The sequence below is a fragment of the Homarus americanus genome, unplaced genomic scaffold, assembly GCF_018991925.1.
Source record: "Homarus americanus isolate GMGI-L3 unplaced genomic scaffold, GMGI_Hamer_2.0 scaffold16712, whole genome shotgun sequence".
Lineage (NCBI taxonomy): Eukaryota > Metazoa > Arthropoda > Malacostraca > Decapoda > Nephropidae > Homarus > Homarus americanus.
The window spans coordinates 3,983,865-3,998,413 of record NW_024757794.1 but is presented as its reverse complement, the minus strand read 5'-3'; the positions used below and the strand labels follow the sequence as shown (position 1 = coordinate 3,998,413).

General features: G+C 41.8%; 1 protein-coding gene across 33 annotated transcripts in view; it reads right to left on the bottom strand.

Moving 5' to 3' along the window:
* Window positions 1-14,059, bottom strand: part of LOC121857774 (calcium-activated potassium channel slowpoke-like) — a 205,714-nt gene extending 191,655 nt beyond the window's left edge. For all 33 annotated transcript variants that reach the window (XM_042353931.1, XM_042353932.1, XM_042353927.1 and 30 more), the window contains exons 1-2: window positions 13,964-14,059; window positions 756-867 (exon numbers count right to left, since the gene is read on the bottom strand). In XM_042353931.1, the coding sequence (XP_042209865.1) occupies window positions 756-867; window positions 13,964-13,984 (133 nt within the window). In that variant the 5' untranslated portion in view covers window positions 13,985-14,059. The remainder of the gene's footprint in view (window positions 1-755; window positions 868-13,963) is intronic.
* Between the last annotated feature and the right edge of the window lie 490 nt (window positions 14,060-14,549).

Genomic DNA, 14,549 nt, shown 5'->3' with positions numbered 1-14,549 from the left:
TATTTTGATGACTCGTTACCACAAGAACAGATTAGGCAAGAAATTGTGTTTATTCAACTTAGTGCCTACCTGCCATTCCTGATTTGACTGATGGATATCTGCCACGGTAACTACAATACAGTAGTCAGGAGATTTGAAAACCGGGAGGCGTACTGAAAACTAGGCAGCTCTGAACGGTTTCAACGTAAAAGAACATGTACTGCACAAGTTAAAATTCATTATTCTAATGACATTCCCAAAATTTATGTATTCAATGTTTTATGAATTGCAGGGAGTAGTATGATGAGCCCTTAGTGCAAAGTAATTACAAGTAAAATTTAATATACTACAGTATTATACGTTTCGTTATCTATTTTTAAAGGTATATACACCATAAAAAAAAATTTGTAACAGAAGTACTAATAGTCAACCGAGCTATGGTGCATGCAATCAGCAAGGCGACTTATTAGACAAAGCCACAGGCTATTGTCCTGTGGAGAATTTGGAAGTCTGCCGCACATATATCGCTACCTGGGTGCAGCTACACAAGATTAAGGAAAATTAGTTGGTGATTTGTCAAATTCCTAGCCCAGAACATTAAGTCATATAGTGAAGGTGTTGTAAACAGGCAGTTAGGTACATTCTTTTTTCTGTTTAAGAACATTATTGACCCTTAGAACCTTTGAGAATGCGAACACAGGCTATCATAAACATTCGGGAGAGATTTAAGTAAGAAAAAATATAAAAAATTGTCGTATTATTTTGGCCCCACTTACCTATCCATGTTCTATCCAGATATATACTGACGAAGGATGGGGGGATGGTGAAGTAGTCTACGAAGGAGTACATCTCCAGCATGAACCACAGCTTATCACTCGCCGCTATAAACTGGCATCGGGAGTAAAGTACAATCATTAGCTTGGCTGGGAGGTCGAATTGATAAAATAAATATTAAATTAAAATTACAAATATAAAAAGACAAAGAACAATGACGATAATATTAGAGGTATAAAGAGGAACAAATAAATGACCTCGCGGATGGTGATGAAACTAAAGGTGGTGGGAAGTGGAGGATTTAAGGTTGTGAGTTGGTTAAGGCTGTATTAATATAAGGTAAATATAGAGTTAAGATGGAAATTATTACAGTATGTTAAAGAGTGTATAGGGTCGTGGAGGGTAGTGGTAGAAATAATGGTCGGTGAATAAGTGGGTGATGATGATGACAATGGTAATGAGTAAAGGTATGGAAATAGCGAATGGTGTTAAGTAAAATTTAGTGGAAGGAGGCTTTTCAACATTACTCTTCCTCCTGGTTCCCTTTCCCCCTCCCACACTACTATACTCTCCGTGTACTGTTGTGGAATATTTTGTATTTAGTCGTGTGAGAAAAATGTCAACAAACAACAATTTTTTTTTACTCTCAGGGCATGAACACTGATATTGAAACAGTTTATTTAGCCAGAAAATACAAATACAGAGTGGAAAATAACAACAATATTGACATGGTTCGAGGACTCCTTTTCTTTCTTATTTGTACTGTAGGTCTGCAGTTTTTTGCCCTGAATATTTTGGGTCATCTCATTTTCTCCCGTATGTTCGCAGAAGAGAGGTCAAAGTAGTAGAAAAAAAAGTATACAATCTACTATTACAGGTGTGGTTAGGATGTGGGCACTGTAAAAATATAAATCGGCTATAATTAAAAAAATTCAGTGTTAAGAAACTATAAACTTTATTACGTGTCTGTGGCAAATTATAATATACAGTTTATAAACAATATCGAATTACCAAAACCATTTTTCATGCCATACTCTAACGTAACACTGACATCATCCGCATAATAAAATTAACAAATAATAAAAAAATAGGCAGAGCTCCAACTTGGAACTCCCTAGAAAAACATTAACTCAAACCTAATGAGATACGGCAACGACAGCTTAGAACCATAAAATGAGAAGAGGATTATGATCTTAAACTTTCCTGACGACCAACTCCAACTTAACCAATATCGCATAACCTAACTTATGTTTCAAGTTCAGCGGTGGATAATGTTTGTGTGTTTATGATATTAACGATACAAATTAACGAGAGATGCCAAGGCTATGGCATCGGTGGTAGGTAGTTCCGGCGGAAAATAACTGATATTTTCACCTGTTTGAACAGAATAACCTAGTGTCAAACAGCAACATATTGATATATCTTATGCCAAACATTCATATGGTGAAGACCAAATGTGCTTGAAGTAAAAGCAGTTTTAGGAACAGTATTCACCGAAAATTAAAATTTCACTCTTCAGCACTACAGTACACTTGGATCGCTTACTTCTTCCCACAATCTCACTCAGCTCTGCTTGGTCCATGTGGGCAATTTCGGCGTGGGAGATTACTCCCAGCTTCAGGTTGTCCCACATGTAGGCAATCATTTTAAATGGAATGCCGTTGATGTCTGGGATCTCCGCGAGCTGTACGGGCATGCCCTTCTCGGCGAAGGTGATCTTGATGTCACCATGGAGCTTTAGACGTTCCACCTTGGTGACCCCCACGATCCCATTAGTTTCAAAGAACTTCTGGAGAACTAGGAGGTTTAGTTTCTTGGGGCAGGTCGGCGTATCCGGACGTATCCGCGCCACGTTATCAAACTCGTAACCGTTCATGGTGAGAGAGGGTTAGAGAGTGACTGACTGTGTATACAGAGGAGGGTGAGATCAGGTCCACAATGGTCAGGTATTAGGTAATGACCCTACTAATCTTTAAAAAGCACAGCAACGGTCGGTAGTCAGGTCAGAGGGAAAGGTGACCCAACCTTCTCACCTGGTTACAAATCTTCTTAATTACAAAATTGTCCAGTTTGTACATGCCATTACTCAAATTCATGTTGACTGCTTGAGTAATGACGGTACACAGGATGCCAAATCCACCGAACATTGTCCGTTAAATTACCTGTAAGAGAGAGTGAAGCAACATTGCGGCGAAGAGAAAGGGAAGAAAGATTTTCAACTAAAGGGGGAGAGTTAATAAGACGAAATGCCTTTGATTCCATCCTATCTAACAGTTGGACAGAAGAAGAGTCACCCCAGATGTGAGAGCAGTGCTCCAAGTTAGGACGAATGAATCCCTTATATACTTGAAGCAACTGTTCAGGAGTTGTATATATATATATATATATATATATATATATATATATATATATATATATATATATATATATATATATATATATATATATATATATATATATATATATATATATATATATATATATATATATATATATATATATATATATATATATATATATATATATATATATATATATATATATATATATATATATATATATATATATATATATATATATATATATATATATATATATATATATATATATATATATATATATATATATTGCTATCAGTCCGGAAAAATTCAGAGCTAACTCCAACAGTTAATCATAATAATAATAATAATAACAATAACAACAATAATAGTAATAATAACAACAACAATAATAATGATAATAATAATAAAAATAATAACAGCAACCCTTCACCATCCGCCAATACTTGAGGAAACAGCTGGCACACCCACCAGGAGGTAAAGACTGGGATAAGAAAAATACGTCGCCAGTTTTATCGACATTTAACAAGGAAGTGGAGCTTCCCAGCACACCCTCGCACATATAACTAACTCGAGATTTACGATGCAGCGTCCACCTCAGGGGATCGTAAGGTTGAGATTTTTGTCCCTAGACTACGGTGGTGGTGGGGAATCGAGGGATGGTGGGTGGGGGAATGTTAACGAGAAATTTCGTGGCAGGGGAAAAAATCTCTATATCATAACTAATCCAACTTAATGTAACCCATCTTTTTTCGGGGCAAACTGTAACTAATCCCAACGAAACCTAGATTTAATGAAGCTCGCCCAAAAATAAATCCAACGGAACCCAGTCTTAACTGAACCAAACTCTTACGACAAGTTAAAACGAACTCTATGTTATGTTATGTTACGCTACGCTATGAGGTGGATAAAATGTACCCAAAACCACGATACGGAACACACCCCGTGGCGGCACCGCAAGGCGTTTATATTGTTACTTTTTCTCTTGGTGTATTACAAGGTAGCAATGGACGAGTTGACGGTTCTGGGTAAACACAAGAAACACACTGCCACGTTCGTAGAGTGATACGGTACATATAATCTGTAATACAAGTTTAAAGTCCTGCTATAACAGGGCCGCCATTTGCAATGACGTCACTAGTTTCAAACTCATCGCTGCAGTCAGAGGTAGTAGAAAGGATGGCCTCTTCAGACCCCAAATGCCGCGTTCAGGTAAGTTTTAAGGGTGTTTTTTTATGGCCTAAGTCAGACATTTCGTAAGTGAAGAAATGTGCCGTGAAGAGCAGCTTCAAACATATGTTGAATGGATATATGAGCGATAGGGGTTGGATGTACAGTAAATGGGACTGCCCAGTATGGGCCAATAGAACCGCTGCAGTGTTCATTCTTATGTTCTTTTGAACATAAAAAACTCCCATGTTCACACCAGCTCAGCTGACATGTACTCTTACATGGTAGACTTTCTCTTCTTTTTTTTCAGTGCATTTACAGAGTATATCAGTACTAGATGGAGATACGAGTCAATTTAGAAGTAATGACATTGTCTGGACTTTGTTTTGAGAATGCCTGGCGCTAGGTAAACATGACAACATAGTGCTGTTATTGTTTTGGTGATTCGCTTATGAACCACTGGGATATATCATTTATATTAATTAATGGGCTAAATTTTACTATAACTACCATAAGAATATTGATGATTAGATTCGAGATAGGCTATATTGGGTAAATTTTAGTTTTGGTCATTCCTGTACTTAGACATGCAGACTGTTTTTTTCTGATGGTTTGCGATGTGTTATGACTGAGGTAGACCTTCATTTCTATCGGAAATCACTAGTTATGAGTTAATATCCCCCCCCCCTTACCGATGTATGTTAAGCAAACTTATTACTCATCATACCCTAACCTAATCTAACCTATGATCAGAATTTTCTTATGCGATCAAAAAAAAATTTGCGACAGAAATCCTGTAGAGATGATGTGTCTTATTGTTTAAAGTACTTAATCCCATAATTAGAATCTTAAGGTTCCCCGGATGACCAAAACCAAAATAATATCAATATTGTTTGGAATGTTTATACTGTACTATAAAATGTGTTACATGGGCAGCTAATATCCATTGAATTAGTTAATGTGCTTAGTAATATTTATATATTCAAAATAGTATCACTGTGTTGCGCAATAAAGCACAGTTAATTATCTAATAATATTTATTTACTGAGCCGATCAGTCAAGGTTGGATAATTACAGCTGGCTTACTCCCGCTGGGAAGTTCACCACAACCAGTGACGTCACAACCAATCACAAAGCTTTTCGTAGTCACGTGACTTTTTAGCAACTTTAACCCTTATTTTTGACACTTTTGGGCCCCATTTTTTTTAAATGTCATTACCATAGTGAATTTAAGCGTTTTCTTTACCCATTAACCTGCCATCTTACGAAAAAATTCGGACCGTCAACTCGTCCAATTGGTCCGCTTTGCCTATATATTGTACTGCAGGGACGAGCCACAAGAACCTCACTGCGAGTACTGGAGCAGCGTAGTGACCAAATGTAGAGGGGAGCGAAGAGGAGGGTGGGGGTGGGTGAATGAGAGGGAGATAGAGGGGTGAAGGAAGGAAAGGGTGAGGGGTGAGATAGGCAGAGGTGTGAAGGAGGAAGGCAGAGGGTGGGAGAGGGGTGAAAGAGAGTATGAGAGGGAGGGAAGGAGGTAGAGGGAGGGTGAGAGTTGAGATAGGCAGAGGTGTGAGGGAAGGTGAGGGAGGATGAGAAGTGGGGAAGGGTGAGGGAGGTTGAGGGGCGAGGGAGGGTGAGGGAGGAGACAACACAGGCTTTGTTTTCCTCCACATTTACATAACTGCACTTCGAGGCACCATTATCCTAAGGGCCATTATTAAAATTCCTCCCTTGTTTAATGGATACATAATATACCCACCAACACCTTCCGGGGGAGTGAGTTCATGGCACACACACGCACTAATAAAGTAAGATGTGTGTGTGAAGAGAAGACGGACACCTGTATAAACACACCTGACGCATCGTTCTAAACTATCCAGGTAAGGAAAATCAAGCAAGTTCCATATGCAGGTACAACGAATTAGGCGACACTTCACTATTACCACTTCAGTATGTGTTGTCGTCAGACATTCACCGATGAGCTCAGTGCCTGTGGGTCGTGTTACATTGCCAATAATGAGCCATGATAACAAATGGTACCACCAATAGGCTCTGGAGTGATAGTGGTGGCAGTGGCTACTAAATTACGAGGACGACAGGATACAGGTATTGGAGGAGGAGGAGTCTGTTCAGGTGATGGTATTCGTGAGGGTGGTGGCCAGATGAAACTCATTATCCCCTCGTGACAATGTCCCTCATTAGGCTTCAACCCAGCTACAAGAAGGCTCCCATTAGCAAGATAGTGAGTACCTGAGTAGCTATCAATATTTGTGTGTGTGTGTGTGTCTATGTGTGTATGTGGGGGTGTATGTGTGTAGAAAAATATTTATCACTAAGGACCTATACAATATATTCAGAGAGAGACGTGATCGTTGAGCAAGACTAAGCAAGTGTCTTTATCTTATTTCTGTGTTCATGGCCGCACTTGCAAGCCATCTCTGTGGTGGAGAATAAGACCCAAGCGATAAAGATAATCCCATAACTGTGACACACGAGTTCTGTGCCGCACTTTCTTCTCAAGACAAATGAACGAGGCTGGTACAGTCCGGCCAAACGACCCTTAAACCATCCTGTCATATCTGTTAGGGAAACTTCTGGCTGTAACGAGGCCATTCACAGCCACCTGATCGTTACACTCCCGATGAGAAAGGATAATGGCGGAGGAAACGGCGATGAAGCTTGTCAGGATGAGGAGGCCAGCGGTGGATGATGCAACGAGAGGAGGAAGATAATATGTACCTAAGAGGAATGGTGAGGAGGGGGAGAGGGCAGGGTAGGAGAGGGGGAGGGACTACAACAATCTCAGAGGAGACAACGGTGGTAATCTCGGGTGTGGACTCCCAACTACCCACACCAGAGATAATACCTGCCCCCCAGAATCCAACTACCCCAGAGGAGACAACAATAGTCTAGGGTGTGGATACACAACTACCCACACCAGAGATAATACCTGTCTCCCAGACTCCAAGCGATCTATCAGGTAAAGACCTGAAGCTATGCATCTACTGTATGTACCAGACTACATCAACGAGGACTGTACACGTGATGAAGTCGCAAAAGGAGTAATTGATGGCAAGATGAAATGGAAGGACGACCAGTCTACTTTCGAGGTGGTCATCCTCAAGGCCGCCAAACAAAAACAGATCGATTTCACAAACTACATCAAAAAGTCATCCGGTGCAACGATCAAAAGATTAAAGAATAGACACACTGGAAAAAAATCACTAAAACCAAAAAAAGAAACACTGAACACACTACGCAAGGCAGTGAAAATAATGCAACGTAACGTCCTCCACCGGAGAGCTAATAAATTCAGTTTGTCCAGCCAGCACAACCAAGTTGACGCAGACATTATACTCATAACCTCATACGGCCAAAAGGCGTCTGAGGAATTGAAAATATTTGGTTATAGGGTCCATAAATTCAATCTATCAGACGACTTCACCTCTGAAACTCCCGCTGTTCAAATCAACCTGACCACAGGACCAATCATAATAGCCACAACTTACCTCCCACCACACAGGGACTACCTACCGTACGGGGACTTCCACAGACTCCTATCATACCACAACCCAACCTACATCATCGGGGGCATGAACGCCAGACATCCTCTACTAGATGGTAAGAGGACAAATAACAATGTCAGAACAGACAAAAAAAGCCCAGCTAATAGGTCCGGACTTTCCCACGTTCTACAGTAGGAACTCAGCCACTACTCCAAACATAGCAATAACAAACGGCAGATGCTTCCACATCTGCCGTGGAAGGCCATTATTACCCTAACACCAAAACAAGGAAAGAGCCCCGCTGTCCCAATAAACTATAGACCGATCTCCCTTCTCGAAGTACCTGGGAAAATTCTAGAAAAAATCATCAATAACTGTCTGAGAAATCACCTGGAAACGACCAACAGAACCAATTGCAGACAATTTAGGTTCAGGAAAGGGAAATCCACCTCAAATGCGACAGCCCTGGCATGTGAGAAGATAGCCAGATCCGCAGCGAGTGGTAGACAATGTAATCTAACTCTCCGGGATGTAGCGAAGGCGTTTGACAAAGTCTGGCATGATGGCCTAAAATATAAGCTCCTCCAACTCAGACTTCCCACCAACATCGAAAAGCTGCTTTGCAACTTCCTTGGTGGCAGGAATGCCAGACTAAGGGTGGGACAACACACAGGAGAGACCTTCCCACTCATGAGCGGATTCCCTCAAGGCAGCATCCTCTCTCCCACCCTATATATCATCTACGCAAGTGACACCCCACCTCCTACCAGAACAGGCAACGAAGATATTATGTATGCAGATGACATCACTCAAATAACAACACACCGAGGAAAATCAAGAGCACTACAGGTCGACAACACCAGATGAGAAATAGAAAGGGTAAAGAACTATGAAAAAAAAGGAAAATCCAAACCAGTCGCCTGGAATTCACAGTAATACCGTTATGCAGAAGCAAAACCCATCCATTAGTGACCAATAATGCCCAAATAGAATACAAAAACAAGGGGACCCTCCTGGGCCTGCATATATCCACGACAGGTTACTCCCACCATGTCATCACCAAAAAGGAAAAGGCAAGAAGAAAGCTGAAAAAACTATACCACTTTAACGAGCTTCCTGAGAATATAAAACTCCGCCTGGTGACATCACTTATCATACCGATATTAACTTACCCAGCAATACCTCTTCATACTATGAGCACCACCCAATTATTAAAATTACAGGTGGTCCAAAATGAAGCCCTGCGATTCGTCACAGGTGAAAGATACCCCTTCACCAGAACCACAGCCGAGATACATAAACACCTGAGAATAAAAACCCATCAACCAGCAGTTGCACACCATAGCCAGCAGAGTCTGTCAAAAGATAGAACGATTAGAGCAAGAACTCCTTCAAAGACTCCCACCAGACAACAACAACCATACATGGTTCCCAAAGAGTTACCAAATCTCAAAAGGTCCCTTACCACCCCTAATCTATACGGCCAGGCAATAGACAACCTCCCTAGACCAGCATCCGCCAGTAGGGTCGACGGAATATGAAATAAGGCCCTCTAAACACCCATATGTGGGATAGAGTAGGGTGTCTCACGCCTTTACCGACAGACAATTACTAACTCATGACAAAACCCTTAGGCGGCCAGCCCACCCTTTCCTACCTCCTCCTAAATTTTTTCAATTTGCAAACTATAAACTTCCTTCCCCCACCTCTATCTCTACAAAAAAGAGCGGGGCAGGAGAGGGCGGTGTAGGAAAGGGGGGGGGGATAGGAGGAGAAGGGGGGATAGGAGAGAGGGAGATGGAGGAGAGGAAAGGGTAGGAGGAGGCAGAGGGTTAAGAGAAGATGGAAAGAGTAGGAGGAGGAGGGGGTGGGAGATAACATGAAGGGAAGGGGTGGTCTCAGACGTCGAGGTTATAAGGTGAAGTGACACAATTGTTCAGGAGCGGGGAGGTGTAGCAAGTTAATTTATTATTAAGGGAGGCAAAGTAAAGGTGAACCATCAATAAAAGAGTGATGGTGTGTGGTTGCAGGTACAGTGATGGTGTGTGGTTGCAGGTACAGTGATGGTGTGGCAGGTACAGTGTTGGTGTGCGTGGTGGCAGGTACAGTGTTGGTGTGTGTGGTGGCAGGTACAGTGTTGGTGTGTGTGGTGGCAGGTACAGTGTTGGTGTGTGTGGTGGCAGGTACAGTGGTGTGTGTGGTGGCAGGTATAGTGGTGGTGTGTGGCAGGCAGGTACAGTGTTGGTGTGTGTGTGGTGGCAGGTACAGCAAGCTGGTGTGTGTGGTGGCAGGTACAGTGATGGTGTGTGGTGGCAGGTATAGTGGTGGTGTGGTGGCAGGTACAGTGATGGTGTGTGGTCAGTGAACAGTGATGGTGTGGTGGCAGGTACAGTGTTGGTGTGGTGGCAGGTACAGTGGGATGGTGTGTGGTGGCAGGTACAGTGATGGTGTGTGGTGGCAGGTACAGTGTGTGTAGTGGTAGGTACATTGATGGTGTGTGTGGTGGCAGGTAACAGTGATGGCGTGTGTGGTGGCAGGTGCACAGTCATGGTGTGTGATGGCAGGTACTACTGATGGTGTGTGTGTGGTGGCAGGTACTAAGGATGGCGTGTGTGTGGTGGCAGGTACAGCCATTGTGTGTGTGATGCAAGGGTACATTGATGGTGTGTGTGGTGGCAGGCACAGTGATGGTGTGTGTGGTGGCAGGTACAGTGTGTGTGTAGTGGTAGGTACATTGATGGTGTGTGTGGTGGCAGGTACAGTGTTGGTGTGTGGTGGCAGATACAGTGTGTAGTGGCAGGCAAGATTGATGGTGTGTGTGTGTATAAGGTACAGTACGGTGTGTGGGTGGCGGTACAGTGTTGGTGTGTGTGGTGGCAGGGGTACAGTGTGTGTAGTGACAGGTACATTGATGGTGTGTGTGTGTGGTGGCAGGTACAGTGATGGTGTGTGGTGGTAGGTACAGTGATGGTGTGTGTGCTGACAGGTACAGTGTTGTGTGGTGGCAGGTACAGTGATGGTGTATGTGCTGACAGGTACAGTGGTGTGTGGTGGCAGGTACAGTGATGGTGTGTGGTGACAGGTACAGTGATGGTGTGTGATGGTAGGTACAGTGATGGTGTGTAGTGGTGGGAAATGCAGTGATGGTGTGTGGTGGTAGGTAGAGTGATGGTTGTGTGTTGTGGCTGGTACAGTGATGGTGTGTGGTGCCAGGTACAGTGAGTGTCTGGTGTCAGGTACAGGGAGGTACTACCGCCTGGGAAAATATTGAAAGCATAATGTATTGTCTAATGGTAGACCCTGCTGCCATATGGCATCAAGAAAATTGTGACCAAGTCCCAGGTTGCTGACCTGACTTTCTCTCATTTACACACAATGCAGGGTCTCAATTGTTTCTCTTACTATTGACAACACAACATACATATATTGTTTCTCACTCTTGATCTTTTTTTTCATTTTTGTATTTCATTACAGTTCTTTATTTTTATTATTATTATTATTATTATTATTATTATTATTATTATTATTATTATTATTATTATTATTATTATTACATTTTCGTCCACCAGGCCCCGATGTGGATCAGTGACCTGTGCCCGGGTGGGCTAATCCCTGTATAAAAAAAGTACAGTGTTGATGTGTGTAGTAGCAGGTACAGTGATGGTGGATAGTGATGGCAAATGCAGTGATGGTGTGTAGTGGTGGCAGGTACAGTGATGGTGTGTAGTGGTGGCAGGTACAGTGATGGTGTGTAATATATGTGTGTAATGGCGGTAGGTACAGTGATGTGTAGGTGGCATGAGCATGGTGTATAGTGGTGTAGGGTGGCATGTGATGGTGTAGGGTATAAAGTATGGTTGTAGTTGCAGGTACAGTGATGTGTAGGTGACAAATAGTGCTGGTGTGTGGTGGGTGGGCAGGTAATGTATGGTGTGTGTGGTGCAGGTACAGTATGGTGTGTGGTGGTGAGGTACAGTGATGGTGTGTAGTGGTGGCAACAGTGTATGGTGTGTGGTGTGGCAGGCAGTGTGTGGTATGTAATGGTGGGCAGGTACAGTGTATGGTGTGTAGTGGTGGCAAATACAGTGATGGTGTGTAGTGGTGGCAAATACAGTGGTGTGTAGTGGTGACAGGTACGGTATATGGTGCGTAGTGGTGGCAAATACAGTGATGGTGTGTGGTAGTGGCAGGTACAGTGATGGTGTGTAGTGGTGGCAAATACAGTGTATGGTGTGTAGTGGTGGCAGGTAGTGTATGGTGTTGTGGTGGCAAATACAGTGATGGTGTGTAGTGGTGGCAGGTACAGTGATGGTGTGTAGTAGTGGCAGGTACAGTGATGGTGCGTAGTGGTGGCAGGTACAGTGATGGTACATGGTGGAAGCAGGTAAGTTCATATAACCCCACTGAACTAAGGGTATATTATTTGTACCCCTAACCCCCACCCTCCCTCCTCTCCGTCCCTCCCCCCTTCCCCAACCCCACAAAACCTCCCCTTTTTTGGGTAGGGAAGTTTCAAGGAGTTGGGGGGAAAGTTTTGATGAATTGTACGAATCTGAAAAAAAAAAATATGATGAAACAGGGACTACACCTGAGGCACATCTGTTCCAAACTTGTTGAAGAATGATGTCTCGATCAAGAGTTTTGTAAGGGGCGGGGTATGGAAAAGTAAACAAATAGGTATATATGAAAATAATAAGAGAATGTAGGGAAGGATTAGTGAGACAAGGATGAGTATAGGATGTTTGGTAAGTAGAATGTTTAACAAATATAAAGTGAAATAAGTGTTAGTGTTACGAGAAGTAGTTACGGTGATTTGATTTAGTTCTTGGGGAGAGAGAGAGAGAGAGAGAGAGAGAGTGTGTGTGTGTGTGTGTGTACAGTATGTGTGTGTGTGTGTGTGTGTTACTGGTGGTGGATCACATGTGTAGAGGTTGTCCAGGAAACCACATATTACCTTTCAGTCATAGTGATACATATACATTGTCTCTATCTTGTGATGCATGTCTGTCTGTCTGTGTTTGTCTTTATCTGTCTGTATTCTATCTACGTCATCTATTAACTTCTATATTGTCCCATGAAGGAGTTTGAGGGCTAAAGAGTTTGACTTCAGTTATATTTACGACAGCTGAAATTAACGAGACCTCAGGGAGATGATGAACTGAACTCTCCTGAAGTGCCAAATAGTGCCTGGTTTGGTTAAGGGGAAGTAGGGGGTAGGGTAGGGGGTTAGGGGGTTAGGGAACAAGAAGTGGCTGCATGATATGTAGTGTAGTAGAGGGGAGGAGGGGGAAGACGGGGGTAGATAAATTCAGGAGGTGGGTGAGGTAGAGTGAGTGAGGGGTGAAAGTGATACATAGATTAGGGGTAGAGTGATGCATACATTAGGGGTAGAGTGATACATAGATAAGGAATAAAGTGATACATAATGTGAGATAGAATGAGATGAACTATAATTTACAAACACTTTCTAGTCAATAAAACAAAAAAATCAAGAAAATGTTTAATAAAAAAAAATGGAAAACCTGGAACACGAATCAGGGATGAAAGAGGAGAGGAAATGATAATAAAAAAAAAGATGACAACGACGAAGAAGAGGAAAGAGAAAATACGATTGAAAGCCATTAGCTGAGGATGATACACTATATAGAAGAGTTAACTGATAAAATATGGGATAAATCAAGTTCAAGTACTCAGAGTCTCAAGTGTGAGTCTTACATCTTACACTTAGTCTTTGAGATAAGAGACCTAGTACTCGAGATAAATAACTCAAACATTAAATATTCAGAATCTTAAAAAAAAATAAAAACTTAGGTCATTGTTAACTCCTATACAGTGGTAAATAATTAAATTAGTTCTGAGCCTTAAAGAGAAATCCTGGAGAGTTATAATTAAAATATATTATTGAAGTTATTAAGGCTATGAAAACAGGAATGGAACAGTAGAACATTATAATAGATATTTATTTATGAACATTGTACTTACCTCAATGTTGACACTATTAATTCTATGAACAAAAAAAGGTAAGGGAAGGGAAAGCGAGAGATAATATTTAAATACACGTGTTAGAGAGAGAGAAAGAGAGACATAAATTACTTGAATGGATTAAATAATTGGCTAAGAAAGAAAGGAAAGGAGACTCATACAATAACATTCACGTTAGTTAAGGAGGAAAGGAACCACACATTTACTTACACGTATAAAAAAGTAGACCATAAAAAATATATTAAAGGCTAAGTCTATTTGTTGTGTTGTGTTGGCGCTCCAGGGCTGGCAGTGCTCGACGCCGGACCTGGGGAGAAAGGAAGAGAATTACAATACGTTCTTGTGTGTGTGCGCACCTCCCACTGGTGCCCCAAACCTTACTCCTGCTTCTGACAATGGCATAAAATAACAAACAATAATATATATACATTCTCTTGTTATTTTTAAACTTTATGAATTTAAGAGATGTAAATATTGTGTTTCTTGTAGTTAACACATTAGTATATGGTAGTGTCGGTGAGCTGGTTTAGGAACAAGGCACCAGACCCCCTCACTGAGAGAGAGAGAGGGGGGACAAGGGAGGTGCTACGGACACTTTCATCTAACATACCGTATACTGTAAACAATGATCTACACTAGTGAGCTATTACAGTGTTGACATGAACGAGCACTAGCTGAATGTCAACACACACACAGGTAAGGCTCACCTACAATCTACAGTGTATCCTCCAGTTGAAAGATAACATTAGACTTTTATTTCCCATAAATCCAAGAAGGATTTTGGGATTAATTTCAT